Source organism: Triticum aestivum, chromosome 4A (assembly GCF_018294505.1).
Source record: "Triticum aestivum cultivar Chinese Spring chromosome 4A, IWGSC CS RefSeq v2.1, whole genome shotgun sequence".
Lineage (NCBI taxonomy): Eukaryota > Viridiplantae > Streptophyta > Magnoliopsida > Poales > Poaceae > Triticum > Triticum aestivum.
Window position 1 is genome coordinate 23,969,511 of NC_057803.1, and position 24,676 is coordinate 23,994,186.

Genomic DNA, 24,676 nt, shown 5'->3' on the forward strand with positions numbered 1-24,676 from the left:
TAAAACTAAGTTTTTAACTCATTCTTTTGCAAGAACCTCTATACTTTGTGATGCTTATCAAATCTACCTCATTTATAATCTATTCACAGGGTCTGCTGTCAGTGTTTGCATCATGTCAGATCAGAGAGACAGTCAAAACAAGTCTGAGGAGCAAGTGAACATGAGTGAGGGCACTAGTCCCTCTAGCAGCTTTGATGAAGGAAGCAGGAGTACACCCAGCAACTTGCCTAAGGCAGCCACCAGGACCAGAAAGAAGAGAACCTTAGATTTTGAGGATTAGGACTGTGTGGCTGTTGAGGAAGAGACCACCTGAAAGAACATGCGGTGCCCCCATGTTTGGTTTTGGTAATTGATGACAATCTCTATGGACTAATGGTTGCCTTGAGTTATATTTGAAGGTTTTTGTCCATAGGCTTTTCTTGGAGTACATGTGTTGGTTTCAAGGAGAGTTTGTGTCGACCAAGGTGCTATTCAAGGAATTACCTAAAGATTGGTCTTGTGAGAGGTTGATCAAGACTAAGTCAAAGAGTGAATCAAGTTGACCAACCCACAAAGCGTAGAAGATGTACCGAGAGGGATCAAGTGATCCCATGGTATGGTAAGCATTGTCAATTACGCTTCGTGTACTAACCCATGGTCTTCGTGAGGGTTCTTTGTGGGGTTAGGTTGCAGTGTGCAAGTTCAAGTGGAGCATCACGAAGAGATCAAATGCTTGAAGCTTGTCGTCCTTTGTGATGACAATGGACTTGTGAAGATGTGCGGAAGAGTGGCTCACCCATAGTGGAGTATGGGGGAGCAATCAACTAGTCTTCATCAAGTCAACCCAATCAAGAAAGGTGGTCCAACTTGAGGGAGTCAAGATCGTCTTCATCTAGCTCAAGTGGACCATGTGCAAGGCAAAGGTTTGCCCTTGATAGGTTTTCTATTTTACCGGTCTCATGATGGTAGTTGGGAGACTGGGTTATAGGATCGATTGTCGTACTATCAAGGGGGGCTCTCGATGAGTAGCTTGATCATATCGTTCGCTGAGAGCTCAAACCATTGCATCCTTGCATCATCTTTCTTGGTTCTTGTTTGGTTCTCTTTGAGAGTCTTAGAGCTTTTGGTCATCTTGATGACAAGCTTGAGTTCATCGAAAACGGAGTTCGCATGCATCTTCTATGATGTTTTCGTTGTTGGAGGTTTTCGCCGTTTTGATGCTACTCGTCGTCTTGTTTCCAACAAGCTGGAGTTTGCTCAATTCGGAGCTCATATGCAGAAGTTATGGCAGTTCTTGTTCTCTTGAGTGTGGTTTTGTCAGGGCCCGTGTTGGAAAGGTTTGGATGGATTCATCACGTACACGTCTCCTTCTTTTCCCCTCCTTCTTCCTTGGAGCTTCCTCCGTTTTCTTGCCTCCCTTGTGTGGCTGCCATTGTTGGTTGCGGTAGTACTGCTCCCAGGAAAGCGGTAGTACCGTAGGCATTAGCGGTAGTACCGTGCAGTGACACGGTAGTACCGCAGGTGCCCACGGTAGTACCGCTCCCCTGGAGCCGCACTACCGCTGCCCACCAGGCTAGTGCCGCCCCTTTGCGGTAGTAGGAGCGGATGTAATTTTTTACATCCGCACCTACCGCGGTAGTACCGCTTTCGCCGTGCGGTAGTACCGCGCTATGCGGTCAGACAGTAGTACCGCCCCTCGGCAGTACTACTGTGTCGGGTTTTTGCTACTTCCGTTTCTTTGCGGAAGTAGGCACGAAAGTTTCCCTTTTCCCCTGGCTGGGACTTTTGCCTCGCGGTAGTACCACATGGGGGGGCGCGGTAGTACCGCGCGTGCGGAAGTTCCGCCCCCAGCTCCTGTGCGTCTGTTTATCGATTCTGTGCTGGGGTTGCGGCAGTACCGTGGGTCGGTACGGTAGTACCGCACAGCCGTGCGGTAGTACCGCTTGGTTGCAAGCAGTAGTACCGCGCGGCCTTGCGGTAGTACCGCTGGCCAGGCGCGGTAGTATCGCTGGCCGCGGGCTGGTTGGTGGGTAACGGTTGGATTTTTTCCCCACCTATAAAAGGGGGTCTTCTTCCCCAATGATCCTTATCCTTTTCAGCTCGTGTTCTTCCCCCATTGTTGACCTTCTTCGAGCTTGCTAACTCTCAATCCCTCCAATGATTCTTGCTAGTTCTTGAGGGAAAAGAGAGAGGAGATCTAGATCCACGTTTCCACCAATCACTTTCTCCTCTAGGTGAGGGGAACCCCTTGGATCTAGATCTTGAAGTTCTTCGTGTTCTTCTTTCGTTCTTCCTCTCATTCTCTTCCCTAGCATTACTTGCTTTGGTGGGATTGGGAGAGAAGGACTTGGGCACTTCGTGTGGCCTTGCCATTGCATTTGGTGCATCGGTTTGAGTTCTCCACGGTGATACGTGGAAGTGAAGTTTGAGAAGCTTATTACTCTTGGGTGTTTGGGCACCCTAGAGCTTGTTCCTCTTGGGTGCCTTGGTGCCCTAGACGGCTGGTGGTGTTCGGAGCTCAATCATTGTGGTGTAAAGCTCCAGGCAAGCGTCGGGGTCTCCAATTAGGTTGTGGAGATCGCCCCGAGCAATTTGGCGGGTACCGGTGACCGCCCCAAGGGTTTCCAAAGTGTACGGGTTTGGTGACCGCCCCCAAGGGTTGCCATTTGTACGGGTTCGGTGACCGCCCTCAAGGGTCCCTTAGTGAAATCACGGCATCTTGCATTGTGCGAGGGCGTGAGGAGATTACGGTGGCCCTAGTGGCTTCTTGGGGAGCATTGTGCCTCCACACCGCTCCAAACGGACATTAGCATCCGCAAGGGTGTGAACTTCGGGATACATCGTCGTCTTCGCGTGCCTCGGTTATCTCTTACCTGAGCTCTTTACTTATGCGCTTTACCTTGTGATAGCCATATTGTTTCTTATCATATATCTTGCTATCACCTAGTAGTCTATCTTGCTTAGCATAAGTTGTTGGTGCACATAGGTGAGCCTAGTTGTTGTAGGTTTTGTGCTTGACAAATTAACCGCTAGGTTTATTCCGCATTTGTTCAAGCCTAAACCGTAATTATTTTAAAACGCCTATTCACCCCCCCTGTAGGCGACATCCATGATCTTTCACCACCTCAAAAAGGAAAGTCCTGAAAAAGGAATATGGCACAACTGCTGCCACTAAGCCAGGAATGAAGCAAAAGGTTCCTGCCAAGAGAGTTCCCATGTCAAAAGCCAGAACATCCACTCAAGAGAATTTGGGATCTGCACCCAACGAACAGGTTGTGGCAGAAAAGAAAAGGAAGGAAAGGGTCAAGAAAATCACTGCCAGAGTGCTTGGCAGATCTTCTATAATGAGAGATTCTGAAGAAGAGGAAGAGGATGCAGCACCAGCACCCAAAGGTCAAAAGCTTATGGGAGATGCTATAAGGGCAGGGGCTGTTCCATCTAAGCCTAAGACTGCTCCTAATACTGCTGCTCCAGCTCCAAAGCCAAAACCCAAGAGGAGCACCAGGAACATCCCTGCTGAGGAGAAGAACAAGGCCCAGTGCCTCAAGCTGTTGAACAAGAAGATGATTCTGTTGTTCTGAGGAAGTTGAAGCCCAAAATTCCAGATCACAATGATGCTCACCCAGTTGCAGAGAACATGAAAATCAGGAAGGATTCAGGTTTAAGGCTATGGAGAGAGTCTGATCCATATGCCACCAGGAGAAGGATTGTTGTGGACTACATGTTCCATACAAAGGAACAGCAGGACTTCTATGAGACTATCTTACTTGACAAGAAGCCCATAGTGTGTGACATGAGATGGGTAGACTGGAAATTCATTGAGGAAAATGAAGATCACTTCCCTGGTGTATATGACTGCTTTAAGGCGTGTGGAGGGTCGATGAGTTTGTGGCTTAGAAGCTCACAAAGTGGAATGATGAGCTCATTATGCAGTTCTACTCCACAGCTCATTTCTACCCAGATGGAAGGATTGTCTGGATGTCTGAAGGTACAAGGTACCAGTCAACGGTTGAAGAATGGGCAAAATTAATCAATGCTCCTGAGGAGAGTGAAGATGACTTGGATGTCTATGCCAAGAAGAAGAAGGATCACAACACCATGGCACATATGTACAAAGAAATCACAGATGCTGCTCTTGAGACACACAAGTTTGGATCAGTACATTACCTTGTGTCAGGCTTGCCAACAATCAACTGGATCCTCAGGCACACTCTCTTGCCAAAGTCAGGTGATCACAAGATGATCAGAGGCCATGCAATTAACTTGCTTCACATATTTGATGTGCCTCAAAAGTTCAAAGTCATGAGCCTAATTATGGAAACCATTAAGAGAACAGCTGCAGATCAGAAGAGGAGTTGTGGGTATGCCCCACAGATCCAGGAGCTAATCAACTACAAGATGGGCACTGGCACATATCTCCAGGACAAGGAACACATACCCATCTACCCAGACTTTGAGGACAACACCGTGGTGATGGATGAAAATGAACCATCTTCTGTGCAAGCACAAGCAAAGAGGGAGAAGGCAAGGGCTAAAAAGGCTGCAAAGATGCCAACCACTGATGAGGCATCTCAATACCTTCTGAAGAGCAAGCAAGATCATCTTGGCTACTTGATTGCCCCCACTCTGAGGATTGAGAAGGGATTGGCTACCCTGACTCAAAACCAGGAGAGCTTGGAGAGGATCATGGAGCAGAAGTTCTATGACTTAGATGTGAAGGTCACTGAGATCCAGTCAGTTGTTGAGCAACTTCAGGATGAAGTGTAGGAGAAGAAGGGCAAGTCTACCACTGATGCTTTTGCTAAAGTGCCTAAAGGACAGAGATCTGCTGCAATGCCTGTTACAGACACCAGAGCAACTTCATCTGCACCAGCTACAGCTTCAGTGCCACCAGCTCCAGCACCCACTCCACCAGCTCCATCTACATCAACTGATGCCTTCGTCCTTGGAGTTTTATCTACACCACTACCTGAAGACCAAGCCTGAGAGTCGATCTAGCACTATGCATTTTTATGAATTTTTTGGTAACTTGTTGCCAAAGAGGGAGAAAATGTATAGATCATAGGCTTCGAGAGAGAGTGTTGCTTTTTATTCTCTCTTTTTGTTTGGTGGTTGAACTTTGTTTATTTGCTTGTTTGCGATACTTTATGCTTGTGTGTGATACTTGGATGATCATGTGTTTGATCATATGCTACATTAATGCTTGTTGGATGACATTATCCTTTTATATCCCCATATATGATCATTCACTTTGCTTGGTGATGAGTGCATGTATTTCATTATTATCATTTTGAGCGCTCCACCAAGATGTATGTGACGTGGAAGAGTAACCCATATTCCTAACTCATTGTGCATTTGCAGTTCAAAGAAAATCTTAAAATATGCACAAATTTAGGGGGAGCTCTTGCTTTTCACATACTTCTCAAAGCGACAATGTTTTTCACTCTTATTATCATTTGTCGAAGTTTTGATCTATATGTTGTCATCAATTAGCAAAAAAGGGGAGATTGAAAGTGCAACTATCCCTAGGTGGTTTTGGTAATTCCTAACAGCATATAGCTCATGGAGCTAATGCTATTTTAAGATTAATATCTCAGGAAAGCTCAATGTTTGGCATGACATGGATGAGAAAAGTGGACGCCTCAAAATGCTAAGAACAAAGGATTGGATCAAGCTCAAAGCTCAAGACTCTACATTTTCTATTTTAGTGATCCAAGATCACATTGAGTCTATAGGAAAAGCGAATACTATCAAGGAGGGATGAGGTGTTGCTTAATGAGGCTCTTGCTCAAAATGCTTAGTGATATGCTCCAAAACCCTCAACTACTTTCTCACATTCACATATGACCTAAACCAAAAGTCAAACTCGGCCCCACCGATTCTTTCTATCCGGCGCCATCGAGTTTCAAATGTCATAGCCACTGCCACAAACCCTAGGCAAATCGGTCTCACCGATAGGGATCTCGGTCTCACCGAGATGGGATTGTAATCTCTCGGTTTCCCTTCGTAACGTTTCAGTCCCGCCGAGATGAGCAATCGGTCCCACCGAGATTGCAATGTAAACTCTCTGTTTTCCCTTCGTAACATTTCGGTCTCACCGAAATGAGCGATCGGTCCCACCGAGTTTACCAGACCAACTCTCTTGTTAGCTTATTACCAAAATCGGTCTCACTGAGTTTGTGTAATCGGTCTCACTGAGATTTCGTTATGCCCTAATCCTAACCATATCGGTCCTACCGAGTTGCATGTCGGTCCCATCGAAAACCCTAACGGTCACTAGCTTTGCTGAATTGGTCCGATCGAGTTTATCAATTCGGTCCCACCGAGATTGGCAAGTTGTGTAACAGTTAGATTTTGTGTGGAGGCTATATATACCCCTCCACCACCTCTTCATTCGTGGAGAGAGCCATCAGAACAAACATACACTTCCAACTTACCTTTTTCTGAGAGAGAACAACCTACACTTGTGTTGAGGCCAAGATATTCCATTCTTGCCATATGAATCTTGATCTCTAGCCTTCCCAAGTTGCTTTCCACTCAAATCTTCTTTCCACCAAATCCATATCCTGTGAGAGAGAGTTGAGTGTTGGGGAGACTATCATTTGAAGCACAAGAGCAAGGAGTTCATCATCAACACACCATTTGTTACTTCTCGGAGAGTGGTGTCTCCTAGATTGGCTAGGTGTCACTTGGGAGCCTCTGACAAGATTGTGGAGTTGAACCAAGGAGTTTGTAAGGGCAAGGAGATCGCCTACTTCGGGAAGATCTACCGCTAGTGAGGCAAGTCCTTCGTGTTGGAAATATGCCCTAGAGGCAATAATAAAATGATTATTATATTTCCTTGTTCATGATAATTGTCTATTATTCATGCTATAATTGTATTATCCGGAAATCATAATACATGTATGAATACATAGACCACAACACGTCCCTAGTGAGCCTCTAGTTGACTGGCTCGTTGATCAAAGGATAGTCATGGTTTCCTGACTATGGACATTAGATGTCATTGATAACGGGATCACATCATTAGGAGAATGATGTGATGGACAAGACCCAATCCTAAGCTTAGCTCAAAGATCGTGTAGTTCATTTGCTGTAGCTTTTCTGAATGTCAAGTATCATTTCCTTAGACCATGAGATTGTGCAACTCCCGAATACCGTAGGAGTGCCTTGGGTGTGCCAAATGTCACAACGTAACTAGGTGACTATAAAGGTACATTACAGGTATCTCCGAAAGTGTCTGTTGGGTTGGCGCGAATCGCGACTGGGATTTGTCACTCTGTATGACGGAGAGGTATCTCTGGGCCCACTCGGTAATGCATCATCATAATGAGCTCAATGTGATCAAGTGGTTGATCGCGGGATCATGCATTACGGTACGAGTAAAGTGACTTGCCGGTAACGAGACTGAACAAGGTATTGGGACACCGACGATCGAGTCTCGGGCAAGTAACGTACCGATTGACAAAGGGAATTGAATACGGGATTGATTAAGTCCTCGACATCGTGGTTCATCCGATGAGATCATCGAGGAGCATGTGGGAGCCAACATGGGTATCCAGATCCCGCTGTTGGTTATTGACCGGAGAGGCTTCTCGGTCATGTCTGTGTGTCTCCCGAACCCGTAGGGTCTACACACTTAAGGTTCGGTGACGCTAGGGTTGTAGAGATATTAGTATGCAGTAACCCGAAAGTTGTTCAGAGTCCCGGATGAGATCCCGGACATCATGAGGTGTTCCGAAATGGTCCGGAGGTAAAGATTTATATATAGGAAGTCCAGTTTCGACCAGCGGGAAGGTTTCGGGGGTTACCGGTATTGTACCGGGACTACCGGAAGGGTCCCAGGGGTCCACCGGATGGGGCCACCTATCCCGGAGGGCCCCATGGGCTGAAGTGGCGTGGGAACCAGCCCCTGATGGGCTGGAGTGCCCCACCCAAGGGCCCAAGGAGCCTAGGGTTGGAAACCCTAGGGGGGCGTTGCCCCCCGAGGGGGCATGCGCCCCCTGGTTGGAAACCCTGAGGGGGCCGTTGCCCCCAGGGGCCGCCCCCCACCCTTTTAGATGGGATCTCCAAGGGGGCATGCGCCCTCCCTAGCCCCTATATATAGTGGAAGGGAGGGAGGGCAGTGGCACCTTGCTCTTGGCGCCTCCCTCTCCCTCCGTAACACCTCTCCTCCCCGCTTGTGCTTGGCGAAGCCCTGCCGGGATCCTGCTGCATCCACCACCACGCTGCTGTGCTGCTGGATCTTCATCAACCTCTCCTTCCCCCTTGCTGGATCAAGAAGGAGGAGACGTCTTCCCAACCGTACGTGTGTTGAACACGGAGGTGCTGTTCGTTCGGCACTTGGTCATCGGTGATTTGGATCACGACGAGTACGACTCCATCATCCCCGTTCACTTGAACGCTTCCGCTCGCGATCTACAAGGGTATGTAGATGCACTCCTATTCCCCTCGTTGCTAGAATACTCCATAGATTGATTTTGGTGATGCGTAATTTTTTTTTTAATTTCTGCTATGATCCCCAACGGTGGCATCATGAGCTAGGTCTATGCGTAGTTACTATGCACGAGTAGAACACAAAGTAGTTGTGGGCGTCGATATTGTCAATTATCTTGCCATTACTAGTCTTATCTTGATTCGGCGGCATCGTGGGATGAAGCGGCCCGGACCAACCTTACACGTACGCTTACGTGAGACCGGTTCCACCGACTGACATGCACTAGTTGCATAAGGTGGTTAGCGGGTGTCTGTCTCTCCCACTTTAGTCGGATCGGATTCGATGAACAGGGTCCTTATGAAGGGTAAATAGAAATTGGTAATTCACATTGTGGTTTTGGCGTAGGTAAGAAACGTTCTTGCTAGAAACCTATAGCAGCCACGTAAAAACTTGCAACAACAATTAGAGGACGTCTAACTTGTTTTTGCAGCAAGTGTTTTGTGATGTGATATGGCCAAAGGATGTGATGAATGATATATGTGATGTATGAGATGATCATGTTCTTGTAATAGGAATCACGACTTGCATGTCGATGAGTATGACAACCAGCAGGAGCCATAGGAGTTGTCTTTATTTATTTATGACCTGCGTGTCAACATAAACGTCATGTAATTACTTTACTTTATTGCTAAAGCGTTAGCCATAGTAGTAGAAGTAATAGTTGACATGACAACTTCAAGAAGACACGATGATGGAGATCATGGTGTCATGCCGGTGACAACGATGATCATGGAGCCCCGAAGATGGAGATCAAAGGAGCAAATGATATTGGCCATATCATGTCACTATTTGATTGCATGTGATGTTTATCATGTTTTACATCTTATTTGCTTAGAACGACGGTAGCTTAAATAAGATGATCCCTCGTAAAATTTCAAGAAAGTGTTCCCCCTAACTGTGCACCGTTGCGAAGGTTCGTTGTTTCGGAGCACCACGTGATGATCGGGTGTGATAGATTCTAACGTTCGAATACAACGGGTGTAAGACAGATTTACACACGCAATACACTTAGGTTGACTTGACGAGCCTAGCATGTACAGACATGGCCTCGGAACACAGAAGACCGAAAGGTCGAGCATGAGTCGTATAGAAGATACGATCAACATGAAGATGTTCACCGATGTTGACTAGTCCGTCTCACGTGATGATCGGACACGGCCTAGTTAACTCGGATATTGTTTTACTTAGATGACTGGAGGGATGTCTATATGAGTGGGAGTTCATTGAATAATTTGATTAGATGAACTTAATTATCATGAACTTAGTCTAAAATCTTTACAATATGTCTTGTAGATCAAATGGCCAACGTTTTCCTCAACTTCAACGCGTTCCTAGAGAAAACCAAGCTGGAAGACGATGGCAGCAACTATACGGACTGGGTCCGAAACCTGAGGATCATCCTCATAGCTGCCAAGAAAGATTATGTCCTAGAAGCACCGCTAGGTGACGCACCTGTCCCACAGAACCAAGACGTTATGAATGCTTGGCAGACACGTGCTGATGATTACTCCCTCGTTCAGTGCGGCATGCTTTACAGCTTGGAACCGGGGCTCCAAAAGCGTTTTGAGAGATACGGAGCATATGAGATGTTCGAAGAGCTGAAAATGGTTTTTCAAGCTCATGCCCGGGTCGAGAGATATGAAGTCTCCGACAAGTTCTTCAGCTGTAAGATGGAGGAAAATAGTTCTGTCAGTGAGCACATACTCAAAATGTCTGGGTTGCATAACCGCTTGACTCAATTGGGAGTTAATCTCCTGGATGACGCGGTCATTGACAGAATCCTTCAGTTGCTTCCACCGAGCTACAAGAGCTTTGTGATGAACTTCAATATGCAGGGGATGGAAAAGACCATTCCTGAAGTATTTGCAATGCTGAAATCAGCAGAGGTAGAAGTCAAAAAGAAAGATCAAGTGTTGATGGTGAATAAAACCACTAAGTTCAAGAAAAGCAAGGGTAAGAAGAACTTCAAGAAGGACGGCAAGGGAGTTGCCGCGCTCGGTAAGCAAGCTGCCGGGAAGAAGCCAAAGAATGGACCCAAGCCTGAGACTGAGTGTTTTTATTGCAAGGGAAGTGGTCACTGGAAGCGGAACTGCCCCAAATACTTAGCGGATAAAAAGGCCGGCAACACTAAAGGTATATGTGATATACCTGTAATTGATGTGTACCTTACCAGTACTCGTAGTAGCTCCTGGGTATTTGATACCGGTGCGGTTGCTCACATTTGTAACTCAAAGCAGGAGCTGCGGAATAAGCGGAGACTGGCAAAGGACGAGGTGACGATGCGCGTCGGGAATGGTTCCAAGGTCGATGTGATCGCCGTCGGCACGCTACCTCTACATTTACCTACGGGATTAGTTTTAAACCTCAATAATTGTTATTTAGTGCCAGCTTTGAGGATGAACATTGTATCAGGATCTCGTTTAATTCGAGATGGCTACTCATTTAAATCCGAGAATAATGGTTGTTCTATTTATATGAGAGGTATGTTTTATGGTCATGCTCCGATGGTGAATGGTTTATTCTTAATGAATCTCGAGCGTAATGCTACACATATTCATAGTGTGAATACCAAAAGATGTAAGGTTGATAATGATAGTCCCACATACTTGTGGCACTGCCGCCTTGGTCACATAGGTGTCAAACGCATGAAGAAGCTCCATGCAGATGGACTTTTAGAGTCTCTTGATTATGAATCATTTGACACGTGCGAACCATGCCTCATGGGTAAAATGACCAAGACTCCGTTCTCAGGAACAATGGAGCGAGCAACCAACTTATTGGAAATCATACATACTGATGTGTGCGGTCCAATGAGCGTTGAGGCTCGCGGTGGCTATCGTTATGTTCTCACCCTCACTGATGACTTGAGTAGATATGGGTATGTCTACTTAATGAAACACAAGTCTGAGACCTTTGAAAAGTTCAAGGAATTTCAGAGTGAGGTTGAGAATCAACGTGACAGGAAAATCAAGTTCTTGTGATCAGATCGTGGGGGAGAATACTTGAGTCACGAATTTGGCACACACTTAAGAAAATGTGGAATAGTTTCACAACTAACGCCGCCTGGAACACCTCAGTGTAATGGTGTGTCCGAACGTCGTAATCGCACTCTATTAGATATGGTGCGATCTATGATGTCTCTTACCGATTTACCGCTATCATTTTGGGGCTATGCTTTAGAGACTGCCGCATTCACTTTAAATAGGGCTCCGTCGAAATCCGCTGAGACGACACCGTATGAATTATGGTTTGGGAAGAAACCTAAGCTGTCATTTCTAAAAGTTTGGGGATGCGATGCTTATGTCAAGAAACTTCAACCTGAAAAGCTCGAACCCAAGTCGGAAAAATGCGTCTTCATAGGATACCCTAAAGAAACTGTTGGGTATACCTTCTACCTCAGATCCGAAGGCAAGATCTTTGTTGCCAAGAATGAGTCCTTTCTAGAGAAAGAGTTTCTCTCGAAAGAAATAAGTGGGAGGAAGGTAGAACTTGATGAAGTATTACCTCTTGAACCGGTAAGTGGCGCAGCTCAAGAAAATGTTCCTGAGGTGCCTGCACCGACTAGAGAGGAAGTTGTTGATGATGATCATGAAACTTCAGATCAAGTTGCTACTGAACTTCGTAGGTCCACAAGGACACGTTCCGCACCAGAGTGGTACGGCAACCCTGACTTGGAAATCATGTTGTTAGACAACGGTGAACCTTCGAACTATGAAGAAGCAGTGGCGGGCCCGGATTCCGACAAATGGCTGGAAGCCATGAAATCCGAGATAGGATCCATGTATGAAAACGAAGTATGGACTTTGACTGACTTGCCCGTTGATCGGCGAGCCATAGAAAATAAATGGATCTTTAAGAAGAAGACAGACGCGGATGGTAATGTGACCATCTATACAGCTCGGCTTGTCGCTAAGGGTTATCGACAAGTTCAAGGGGTTGACTACGATGAGACTTTCTCACCCTTAGCGAAGCTGAAGTCCGTCCGAATCATGTTAGCAATTGCCGCATTCTATGATTATGAGATATGGCAAATGGACGTCAAAACGGCATTCCTTAATGGTTTCCTTAAGGAAGAATTGTATATGATGCAACCGGAAGGTTTTGTCGATCCTAAGAATGCTGACAAGGTGTGCAAGCTCCAATGCTCGATTTATGGGCTGGTGCAAGCATCTCGGAGTTGGAACATTCGCTTTGATGAGATGATCAAAGCGTTTGGGTTTATGCAAACTTATGGAGAAGCCTGCATTTACAAGAAAGTGAGTGGGAGCTCTGTAGCATTTCTCATATTGTATGTGGATGACATACTGTTGATGGGAAATGATATATAATTCTTGGAAAGCATAAAGGCCTACTTGAACAAGTGTTTTTCAATGAAGGACCTTGGAGAAGCTGCTTATATATTAGGCATCAAGATCTATAGAGATAGATCGAGACGCCTCATTGGTCTTTCACAGAGTATGTACCTTGACAAGATATTGAAGAAGTTCAAAATGGATCAGTCAAAGAAGGGGTTCTTGCCTGTATTGCAAGGTACGAGATTGAGCATGGCTCAATGCCCGACCACGGCAGAAGATAGAGAAAATATGAGTGTCGTCCCCTATGCCTCGGCCATAGGGTCTATCATGTATGCTATGCTGTGTACCAGACCTGATGTAAACCTTGCCGTAAGTTTGGTAGGAAGGTACCAAAGTAATCCCGGCAAGGAACACTGGACAGCGGTCAAAAACATCCTGAAGTACCTGAATAGGACCAAGGATATGTTTCTCGTTTATGGAGGTGGCGAAGAGCTCGTCATAAAGGGTTACGTCGACGCTAGCTTCGACACAGATCTGGATGACTCTAAGTCACAAACCGGATACGTGTATATTTTGAATGGTGAGGCAGTAAGCTGGTGCAGTTGCAAGCAAAGCATCGTGGCGGGATCTACATGTGAAGCAGAATACATGGCAGCCTCGGAGGTAGCACAAGAAGCAATCTGGGTGAAGGAGTTCATCACTGACCTAGGAGTCATACCCAATGTGTCGGGGCCGATGACTCTCTTCTGTGACAACACTGGAGCTATTGTCCTTGCCAAGGAGCCCAGGTTTCACAGGAAGACCAGGCATATCAAGCGTCGCTTCAACTCCATTCGTGGAAGTGTTCAAAATGGAGACATAGAAATTTGTAAAGTACATACGGACCTGAATGTAGCAGATCTGTTAACTAAATCTCTCCCTAGAGCAAAACATGATCAACACCAGAATTCCATGGGTGTTCGATTCATCACAATGTAACTAGATGATTGACTCTAGTGCAAGTGGGAGACTGTTGGAAATATTCCCTAGAGGCAATAATAAAATGATTATTATATTTCCTTGTTCATGATAATTGTCTATTATTCATGCTATAATTGTATTATCCGGAAATCGTAATACATGTGTGAATACATAGACCACAACACGTCCCTAGTGAGCCTCTAGTTGACTGGCTCGTTGATCAAAGGATAGTCATAGTTTCCTGACTATGGACATTAGATGTCATTGATAACGGGATCACATCATTAGGAGAATGATGTGATGGACAAGACCCAATCCTAAGCTTAGCTCAAAGATCGTGTAGTTCGTTTGCTGTAGCTTTTCTGAATGTCAAGTATCATTTCCTTAGACCATGAGATTGTGCAACTCCCGGATACCGTAGGAGTGCCTTGGGTGTGCCAAACGTCACAATGCAACTGGGTGACTATAAAGGTACATTACAGGTATCTCCGAAAGTGTCTGTTGGGTTGGCACGAATCGAGACTGGGATTTGTCACTCCGTATGACGGAGAGGTATCTCTGGGCCCACTCGGTAATGCATCATCATAATGAGCTCAATGTGATCAAGTGGTTGATCGTGGGATCATGCATTACGGTACGAGTAAAGTGACTTGCCGGTAATGAGACTGAACAAGGTATTGGGATACCGACGATCGAGTCTCGGGCAAGTAACGTACCGATTGACAAAGGGAATTGAATACGGGATTGATTAAGTCCTCGACATCGTGGTTCATCCGATGAGATCATCGAGGAGCATGTGGGAGCCAACATGGCTATCCAGATCCCGCTGTTGGTTATTGACCAGAGAGGCTTCTTGGTCATGTCTGCGTGTCTCCCGAACCCGTAGGGTCTACACACTTAAGGTTCGGTGACACTAGGGTTGTAGAGATATTAGTATGCAGTAACATGAAAGTTGTTCGGAGTCCCGGATGAGATCCCGGACGTCACAAGGAGTTCCGGAATGGTCCGGAGGTAAAGATTTATATATAGGAAGTCCAGTTTCGGCCAGCGGGAAGGTTTCGGGGGTTACCGGTATTGTACCAGGACCACCGGAAGGGTCCCGGGGGTCCACCGGATGGGCCCACCTATCCCGGAGGGCCACATGGGATGAAGTGGCCTGGGAACCAGCCCCTGATGGGCTGGTGCGCCCCACCCAAGGGCCCAAGGCGCCTAGGGTTGGAAACCCTAGGGGGCGTTGCCCCCCGAGGGGGCATGCGCCCCCCTGGTTGGAAACCCTAAGGGGGCCGTTGCCCCCAGGGGCCGCCGCCCCCCCTTTTAGATGGGATCTCCAAGGGGGCATGCGCCCCCCCTAGCCCCTATATATAGTGGAAGGGAGGGAGGGCAGCGGCACCTTGCTCTTGGCGCCTCCCTCTTCCTCCGTAACACCTCTCCTCCCCGCTTGTGCTTGGTGAAGCCCTGCCGGGATCCTGCTGCATCCACCACCACGCCGTCGTGCTGCTGGATCTTCATCAACCTCTCCTCCCCCCTTGCTGGATCAAGAAGGAGGAGACGTCTTCCCAACCGTACGTGTGTTGAACGCGGAGGTGTTGTCCGTTCGGCACTTGGTCATCGGTGATTTGGATCACGGCGAGTACGACTCCATCATCCCCGTTCACTTGAATGCTTCCGCTCGCGATCTACAAGGGTATGTAGATGCACTCCTATTCCCCTCATTGCTAGAATACTCCATAGATTGATCTTGGTGATGCGTAGAAATTTTTTAATTTCTGCTACGATCCCCAACACTTCGTGGGCGATGGCCATGGTGGGATAGACAAGGTTGCTTCTTCGTGGACCCTTCGTGGGTGGAGCCCTTCGTGGACTCGCGCAACCGTTACCCTTCATGGGTTGAAGTCTCCATCAACATGGATGTATGATAGCACCACCTATCGGAACTACGACAAAAACATTCGTGTCTCCTATTGCGTTTGAATCTTCCAAACCCTTCCCTTTACGTTCTTGCAAGTTGCATGCTTTACTTTCCGCTGCTCATATACTCTTTACATGCTTGCTTAAATTGTGTTAAGATTGCTTGACTTGTCCAAAGTAGCTAAAATCTGCCAAGAACTAAAATTGGGAAAAGGATAAGTTTTTATTTGGTCAAGTAGTCTAATCACACCCCCCCCCCTCTAGACATACTTTTGATCCTACATCTGCGGGCGGTGGCGGCTTCGTCGGCCAGTGCTGCAGCGTGTGGCAGGGGCTGTCTGGACCCTTTGGGTCCGGCCGGGCCTCGGTGCTTGGCGGTCCCCTTGTCCGCGCTTCCGGTCGGCTTCGCGGTGGCGGTGGCGGTTGTCCCCTCACGTCGGCGATGTTGCAGATGCCCCCAAGGCCACTCTCCCTTCTCCCATCTTCCAGGTCTCGTGTCGGTGACCTCAGGGAGACGGTGAAGTTTACTCGGTGACCGTGGTGGCACATGTTGGTGGGCCGCGCGATGGGCGGTCCACTATGATTCGTCTGGGGTGGTGGTGGGGGTTTGGGTTGGGAGAAATCTCTGGCGGCTCGTCCGGCCCCGACGCGGCGATGCCATTGGGTGCCGCCGGACCTTCCTGAAGGGTGTCGGGTACACCCCTCCCCTCACTGCCCCCCGTGTATCGGGGGAAACCCTAGGACTAGTCCGGGCAGCGGCGGCGTCGTCGTCGCCTCCTTCTTGAAGGTGTTGCTTGGTACGCGACGCTTCAGGTGTTGGGAACGTGGTGGTACTTCTCCTGAGGGTGCAGCGGTCGCCGGTCATTTTTTCGTCGATCTGCCGTTGTTGGCATTTGTTTCTCTTCCTTTTGTCTTTGTTTTTTCTTTGGGCTTGTTTGTGTTGCGGCCCCAGCACCTATCGTTGGATGTATCGGTGGTTGCTTTGTAATACAAAGCGGGGGAAACCCTTTTTCTTAAATATAGATGCACAGGGTCGGGCCCCCCATCAGGCTGGGGCCCTAGGGTGTCGCCCTTCTTGCCCCTACCCAGGGTCGTAACACAGGATCTGCCGCCTCCTCCTTCCTTCACAAAAAAGCTAGGGTTTCTGCCTCCCGCCGCCGCCGCCGCAGGTCCGCCTCCTCTCCGGTGGCCCTAGGGCCATCGGGGCACGGTGGATCTCGGCAAGGGCCGGCGGGAGGGCTCTGTTTTTAGTCGTTTCTTTCAGTTTTGTTAGGGTTTGTATCCTGTTCAGGAAGACGAGACGGCGGCGGCTCCCTGAAGATGGAATAAAGGTCTCCCGCCTAGCCCCCGTTCCGGCGGTGCGTCTAACACCGTTGGTGGGCGTGTGAAGGTGTGTCTACGGCGGATCTATCTTTGGTGGATTTGCTCGGATCTCGTCGTTGTTCGTCTACGTTCGCGTGTCTTCGGATTGGATCTTTTTGATCTACGTTATTCTTCATCTGCGGCGGTTGCTGTCCTGGTGCGCTGGTCCTACGAGGCCTTAGCACGATGACTTTCCGACTATCTACTACAACAAGTTGTGCCCGACTCCGGCGATGGAGGGGCGATGACGGCAGCGCGCCTTCGGTTCGCTTCAGTGCTGGTAGTCGTCGCTAGGTGGTCTATGAAGCTGGATGTAATTTTTATTATTTCTGGTATTCGTTGTACTGTCATGATTAAAGATGAATAGATCGAAAATTTTCTTGCAAAAAAATAAATAAATAGGCCACAGTATTTTTTAGTAGAAAGAAAGTACTGTGGCCCATTTATATTTGAAGAAAGTATACTTTTCCCTCTCAAATCTGCCTCAATGGATCAAATCCACCCTGAACTTCCCCCTGAACTTTGTAAAACCAGATAAATTTCACCCCTGAGCGGTTTTGGAAAGAATTGAAGGTGGTTTTCTTATTAAGGATGTTGACTGGCCTGGTAATCACTAACTAGACAAGTAATGATGTTGACGTGGCGGTGAAAGATTCGCCATGAAATCCGGTCCTTGAGCAATCCATCAAGCTCCACCACGTCGTACAGGTTCAGATCAATGCTGCAAGTCCCATCGTGATCTCGCCGATGCAGACGTCGTCGTTGTCGTCACTCCTGCCGCTGTCTTGCTTCCGTGTAAATCTTCTCACACACGACAGCGGCGGCAGAGGTGGCACACTGCCGGAAGGAACTCGTACGACGCCCACCCCGGTCGTGCTTTCGGCCGCTACTTGCATCATGCGATTTTGTTCTATTAATTCGGTCTTTGCTTCCCTGTCAATTTTGTTGTTCATGTGATGCGTTAGGATTCACGTAATTTTCGTCATGCGATTTTGATCCCAACCAATTCCAAGCGCTATTACTACATGCAGAGCCCCACTTATTCACTATGTAGTCGTCCTTGTTCCTTTCCGTCCGGCACCATACGAGATGCCAGGAAAGCAACGCTCGCCCGAGCACGGCTGGCAAGGGGAGGGCGCGCGCGTTTGCGAAGCTACGGGGTCGCGGCCAAGGGCGGTTGTAGGCTAGGCGCGCGGTGTGGCTGGGCGGGCGCAGGCACGGCCGATCTCGGCCATGGCCATGCCGGCCGAGCTCCAGCTCGAGCGGGGCGACGCTACGACTGAGGGAATCGGACGGGGAAGAAGGTAAGAGGGGCGCACGCTCATCGAGAGCTCGTAGGCGAAGTCAGGGCGGTTGGGAAGCAACGGTGGTTAGGAATTTGACGCCGGCGGATGGCCAACAGAGGCAAAAAAGAAGGTCAAGAAAATGGGGAAATTTAACCCCAAACTGTCCCTTGCCGCTGCCCGGTCAGCATCATTAACGATCATTGGTAAGAAAACCACCTTCAATTCCTTTCAAAACCGCTCCGGATGATATTTATCCGGTTTTGCAAAGTTCAGGGGGCGATTGATCCGGTTTTAGAGTTCAGGGGAAATTTGATCCATCGAAGCAGATTTGAGGGGGGAAAGTATACTTTCTTCTTTATATTTTTCTGGCCTGAGCTGGGCTTCTGGACATCGCTCACATTTCACCTCGAGGAAAGCCTTCTCGTTGATGCGGCCCGGGAACGGCCGGTCCACCGCTAAAAAAAACCCTAAAAAAAAGAACTCAGCTTAGGGCGTAGGCAGCCACAAGTCCTCCTATTCTCTGCTCCAAATCGTCCGCACCCTCCTGGATGACCTGCCGCCGGCGCCGTCGTGGCCGTGCCGTCGCAAACTCGGTCCATCTCTGCCGTTGACGCCGTGGCCAGCGGCATTGGACACCTAGAAAACAGTTTCGCACTCAGAACTCAGCTCGAGCTGCGCCGCCCTGTTCCTTTTGTGCAGATTGTCTGGTGTCAACTTGTTCCAAAGAACATGTGTGTCACGACCTAGGGGTGGTAAGAGTTCGCCGGCGGCGAGGAAGGGTAGGGTAGGATCTCAGAGGCTAGCAGAGAGGTGAGAAGCTAGGAGAAGACAGCGAGAGAAGGAAGAGGAGCCTGTGGCTCAGGATATTTCATTTCAAATATTCGATACCTATCCACAACGACACACCTCGCTTATATACTCGCGAGTGACGCCCGCACCCACACGGCCCACGGCCCACACCATTACAAGGCTCACGGCTCGTCACGCACACATTCGAATTCAAACGCTCCCGCGATGACTTTACGCTTTCGCCGCGCCTTCTTTGCGTCTCCCCTGTCTTGCCTGCACCTTTGCCACTTCCATAGTACTGACAATGTGGTGCTGTAGTTTCTCTAGTGGAAACCAATGGGAAGCCCCTTGTCTCAATTCAATCAAAAAGACAAAGGTGAGGTTGATCTTACCACTGAGGCCACACTGGTGTGCTGAAAAGGAAACGCACAGAGCAAAAGGATGCAGAGTATGACCATAATTCTAGCCACGAGGCAGCAGTGAGAAACAGTGAGATGTCCATTCAGGACCTGCAATAATTTCAGATAACCAATCCTTGGTGTTTTCTCCCACCAACTTGTACACGGCACACAGATTCCATCACCAGATAACCAGGCAAGCATGATCAAAGATAGCAGTAGCAGAGTTGCTGACTCATGACAAGCATGATCAAAGATAGTAGTAGCAGAGTTCCACACAAATCATATACCAAGCCATAAATAAACCATGCGATACGGCTAAGGCATGCACATAACAAAATCCAGGTCCAGCGATAATAGAAAATCAAAGCAAACAAACACACATGCAGAAGAACGGCAAACAAACATACATGGCAGCCGGAAGAAGAGGTCCACAATCTTCTTCAGCTGCACCTTTATTCAGGGATAAATGAACCAGATGTATCGGCTTGAGCTTTGTGTGATGGATAGTGGTTGATCGATTGCTCACGGAGTTGAGGCAGCACTTGCAGATGCAGTTCCAGCTTCATAGCGTTGCAGCTGTCCATTGTACTTCAGTTCAGGATGGTTGGGATGCTCTTTAATTTCTTCTTTGACTGAGTCTATGTCGCAGATGTCACCTTTGAGTAAAAGCTTCTTCAACTTGGGAAGGCGATTAAGTCCAGAAGGAATTTCCATGGAGACAAATGAGCAGACGATCAGCTCAAGCTTAGGAGCTGCCCCAACCTCAAAGGTGATGCTGGTGATGTTGCTGCCCTCGACAACTAGAGACTTGAGGCTCTTAAACTCTCCTACCTTGAACTTGAGTTGGCTCTCGATGTAAGACTTGCGTCGAAGCCTGAGGCAGCGCAAGATGCTAAGCTGGCCAAGGATGCTTAGCGCCTCTTCCCCAAGGCCGGTCTCACTCAGTGTTATCTTAGTGAGTTGATCATGCCCTGCAATCCACAGGTAAAGCCCACCTGTGATGCCGTGGATGTTCAGGCTCTGGAGATTTCTTGGAGGTGACTGGTGAGGGCAATTCGCCCTCGCTTTTCGTCTGCTGGTCCATCTGGATTGACAGGGAGCGGAGGCAACCACACAATTTTTCAACCTGCTGGATCAGAAGTTCCAGTTCTTCTTTCTTACCCTGGAGAATCACCCCAAGCTTTCTGAGACGTAGCAGCTTGCCAACATCAGTCAGATCATCACTGTGGGCAACTTCAACATGGGAGAGCACCTCGAGTTTTTCCATTCTTCGGATGCTCCTGGGAAGGTGCACCGCCGCAAACGACTCTTCGAACCTATCAGTATCAGAGTCGTTGCTTGGAGTCGGAGAGTCTCTCTTCCCAGCAAGCAGATGCTTTAGCATTGGAAGCATAACAGATTTTGTGGCAAGTACCCGTACCGCTGTCTGCCGGATATCCAATGTCTGCAGGCACTGCAACTTCTCAATGTCCTTCGGCAGTTCAACGACATCTGTGTTCCTGAGGCTCAGGTACTTGAGCAGCAGTATCTTGCAATTGCAAACACTGTTTAGATGCTTCTTCTGCAGCCCTTTGCAGCCTCGAAGATCCAGCACCTTCAGAAACTGCCATTGAGCAGATTCAGACAGAGACTCAATGGTAGTTAAGATGCCATGGCCGGATGGATCGGATTCAGAAGGAGATTCTTCCTGTATTGCTACCCCACTGTTGGTGGAGAAGCGGTGAGCTAGCTCAGGCCGTGATGATGTATCGACGAAGCCTACATCTGTAGTGATGAACTCATGAACAACAGGATTCAATGTAAAGCTCTGGATCTTTCCTGCATCACTGATTTCTCCTGGACATATGAACCCTCGAGTGACCAGTGAGTCGAAGATGCGCTCGGCCTGATCATGCAGCGTGCTCGTCCCTGCGCTTCTTTTGGTTATCAGTCCTTCACAGACCCACCTCCTCAGCAGATCAGCTCTCATGGTTATGTGGCCTTGAGGAAAGATTGAAGGTACATCAAGCAGCTCTTGTGACGACTAGGGAGCTCGTTGTAGCAGACCATAAGCATCGTCTTAGCAGTATTGTTTCTGTTCTCCTCTAGGACACGGCATAGGGTTTCCAGTTCCGCTGTAGCCCTGTGGGGATTGACATAGAGTAGATGAAGGAAGAGCTTCGCTGCAAGGGTGCTGTGGTAGCACTTGGTTAAAACTGCCAATAATGCTTTCGTATGATCTAGGGAACTTGTGTTGTAGTTGTTCTAGTATCTCCTTACATACCTCGTGATATTCTCTGTTGAGCCCTCCATTGTTGACCCAGATCATGTGGTCGAACTTGCTCACCACGTACGGGTGCTCGTACACCTTCCGTGCACAAAGCGGAGCATCCGGAGCAAGGAGCCCAGGACGCCCTTTCTGGCGCCAGGGCCAGCACCTCCGACGTACTGGGCGTAGAGCTCGACGTTGCCCTCGCAGTCGCGGCTGAGGCCAGCCACTTGCTTCATCCATGCCCGGACCTGGCTGTCGCGGTTGTGGGACTCGGCAAGGTGCATGAGCAGGCCGTTCATGCTCTCCATCTCGTCGCTGATGAACTCGACGTCGCCGCGGAGGCCCCCCAGCAGCTGCGCCTCGCTGACAAGGACCGTGGTGAGGCGGCCCAGCAGCGAGTCGATCGCGCCCTGGGCGTCCGTCTTCCTGCTCGACGTGTCGTCTGCTTTGCGTGGAGAATGAAGTGGGAAAACCAAAGGAAATGAACACGCAGTGGGCGCGCGAGTGTAATACTGGATGAGCAATGAGCTCTCCTGGACCAGACGTCTGAACCACGGTAAAACGTTGATTGCTACACATTTACTCAACTGCCAGCGAGCAGCAGCCAACCAGAAATAAGCAACATATGACACACTGGACCTTTTCATCTGTTAAGGTCCGCTGTGTGGTTTGTGTTAGAGTTTAATTAACGTGTGTTAATTATGGGGTAAATCTCCCCTTGTAACTGCCATCTCTCCCACTTTCAAAAAAAAAAACTGCCATCTGTCCCGAACGGATGCCTCTTCATCGCATCCCTTCTCCTTGTATAAATGCCCCCGCGCCGCTCACCGGCCTCCGCGGCCGAGCCTGGCCGTGCCTGCTCCGCCTCGTCTTGCCGCCCGGCCCCCGCGCCGCTCACCGGCCTCTACGCCGCGTCCCGGCCTCCGCGGTCAAGCCCGCCCACTCCCGCTCCAGGCTGTGGCCGCGCCCCGCCCGTGGCGCCTGCACCGCGCCACGCCGCACCCCAATCCCGGCCGCCATGCCGAGCCCCGCGCCCGGCCGTGCGCCGCGCTACGCCGGCCGCCCTGCCGCCAGGCCACGCGCCCTCTAGCACGCTCTTGGTCTTCCGAACTGTGGCTGGGCAACGCGGCGGCGCCCTCCGGCGTGGCTCCCCGCAGCGGCGACGGCGACGCGGCCCTCGGCTCGCATCCGCGCAGGCGGCGCCCGAGGAACAGCCCTCGGCTGGCCCTCCGGCGTGGTTCCCTGCAGCGGAGATGACGACTCGCCGGGTTTTCCCGCTCCTCGCTGATGAGACGGCCGCCGGCAGCGGGGATCGGAGGAGCGGTTGCTCCCGAGGTCTCCCCCTGCCTTATCCACTCCAGGCGGTGGGGCTGGGCCGCCTGTAAGGCCGTATGGGCCGGCAGGCCCTTGTGTTCTCGGTCCATTTTAAATCCTGCTGAATTAATCCTATATTTTCTTGATTAATTCGCATTTTGTTCTATTAACAGTGGTTTAACTCTGTTTTAGACACTGTTAATTACAGTACTTAAATTTCAGTATTGTAAATATGTTGAGTACTATGTATTCCATATAATATGTTGATGTAATATATCTCCAAGTTTCTTACATGTTGAGATTAATTACATCTATTATTTGCAATTGAGATTTTCTTTATCTCTTGCAAAGATAAATTCAGTACCTCTGTAGTACTGTTTCTCCGTTGAATACAAGGTATTCCGAAATATTTCTATGATGTATTTATTTTCATGTTAACCACATGTTGAGATTAATACGTCCATTTGCAATTGAGATTTTCAATTTCTTGTAAATACATATGCAAAATTCAAAGTGTCATCCTTAGCAATTTGAGATTCACACTAATGATTTCGAGCCATCTTCTTGAAATATATTAATTTTGCAACATTGAGATGTATTTATATTACGCAATATGTAATATAAATAAATTACCAGTTTTTCATCGGAGATGATATGTTCTATGTGTTTACCACATTGTCATCCTTCATGAACATGTCACATCGGTCGAGATTGATTTCTCCCGCACAACAAACTTGTAAATTTTTGACAATAACATCTCCCTCATTATATTAGGAAAACACAAGGTAATGAGTTGCATCTATTGCCCATGTGCAGACTATATTACTATTAGATCTGTATGATCTTCAATGTGTTATGTTCCCACAATTGAGGTTGAGCATTTTCAAGTTATACACTTGAGTCAAATTTTTGCATTTTTATTACAAAACCATGATGGTTTTTAATTTACTTCTTGTAAATTAATTATCTCCGGTTTGCCCCTATAAATAATCGATGGCTAACAATTTGAGGCACATGTCCTGAATGGCCACAACTTACTTTTTTTAGAAAAGGAAGATGACCCCCGACCTCTGCATCTGGGAGATGTTGGGTTTCGTAGTAATTTCAAAAAATTTCCTACGCTCACGCAAGATCATGGTGATGCATAGCAACGAGAGGGGAGAGTATGATCTACGTACCCTTGTAGATCGAGAACGGAAGCGTTTGGTTGATGTAGTCGTACGTCTCCACGGCCCGACCGATCAAGCACCGAAACTACGGCACCTCCGAGTTCTAGCACACGTTCAGCTCGATGACGATCCCCGGACTCTGATCCAGCAAAGTGTCGGGGAAGAGTTCCGTCAGCACGACGGCGTGGTGATGATCTTGATGTACTACCGTCCCAGGGCTTCGCCTAAGCACCGCTACAATATTATCGAGGACTATGGTGGAAGGGGGCACCGCACACGGCTAAGATTATGATCACGTGGATCAACTTGTGTCTCTAGGGGTGCCCCTGCCTCTGTATATAAAGGTTCAAGGGAGGGGGGCCGGCCGACCAAGGTGTGGCGCGCCAGGAGGAGTCCTACTCCCTCTGGGAGTAGGAGGGGAGTAGGACTCCCCCCCTTTCCTAGTTGGAATAGGTTTCGTGGGGT

The 24,676-nt window shown here is 48.6% G+C and overlaps 1 protein-coding gene and 1 pseudogene across 1 annotated transcript; one reads left to right on the forward strand and one right to left on the reverse strand.

Moving 5' to 3' along the window:
- Window positions 1-19,947: 19,947 nt before the first annotated feature.
- Window positions 19,948-22,375, reverse strand: LOC123083706 (disease resistance protein PIK6-NP-like; annotated as a pseudogene).
- Window positions 22,376-22,508: 133 nt separating this feature from the next.
- On the forward strand, window positions 22,509-23,451 carry LOC123081617 (potassium/sodium hyperpolarization-activated cyclic nucleotide-gated channel 2). The gene has a single exon (XM_044504165.1). The coding sequence runs from the start codon at window positions 22,538-22,540 to the stop codon at window positions 23,111-23,113; it is 576 nt and encodes a 191-aa protein (XP_044360100.1). The 5' UTR covers window positions 22,509-22,537; the 3' UTR covers window positions 23,114-23,451.
- Window positions 23,452-24,676: the final 1,225 nt, after the last annotated feature.

Excerpts from the sequence above, each read along its gene's own strand:
- LOC123081617 (XM_044504165.1), top strand. The coding sequence starts at position 22,538 with ATGCCCCCGCGCCGCTCACCGGCCTCCGCGGCCGAGCCTGGCCGTGCC.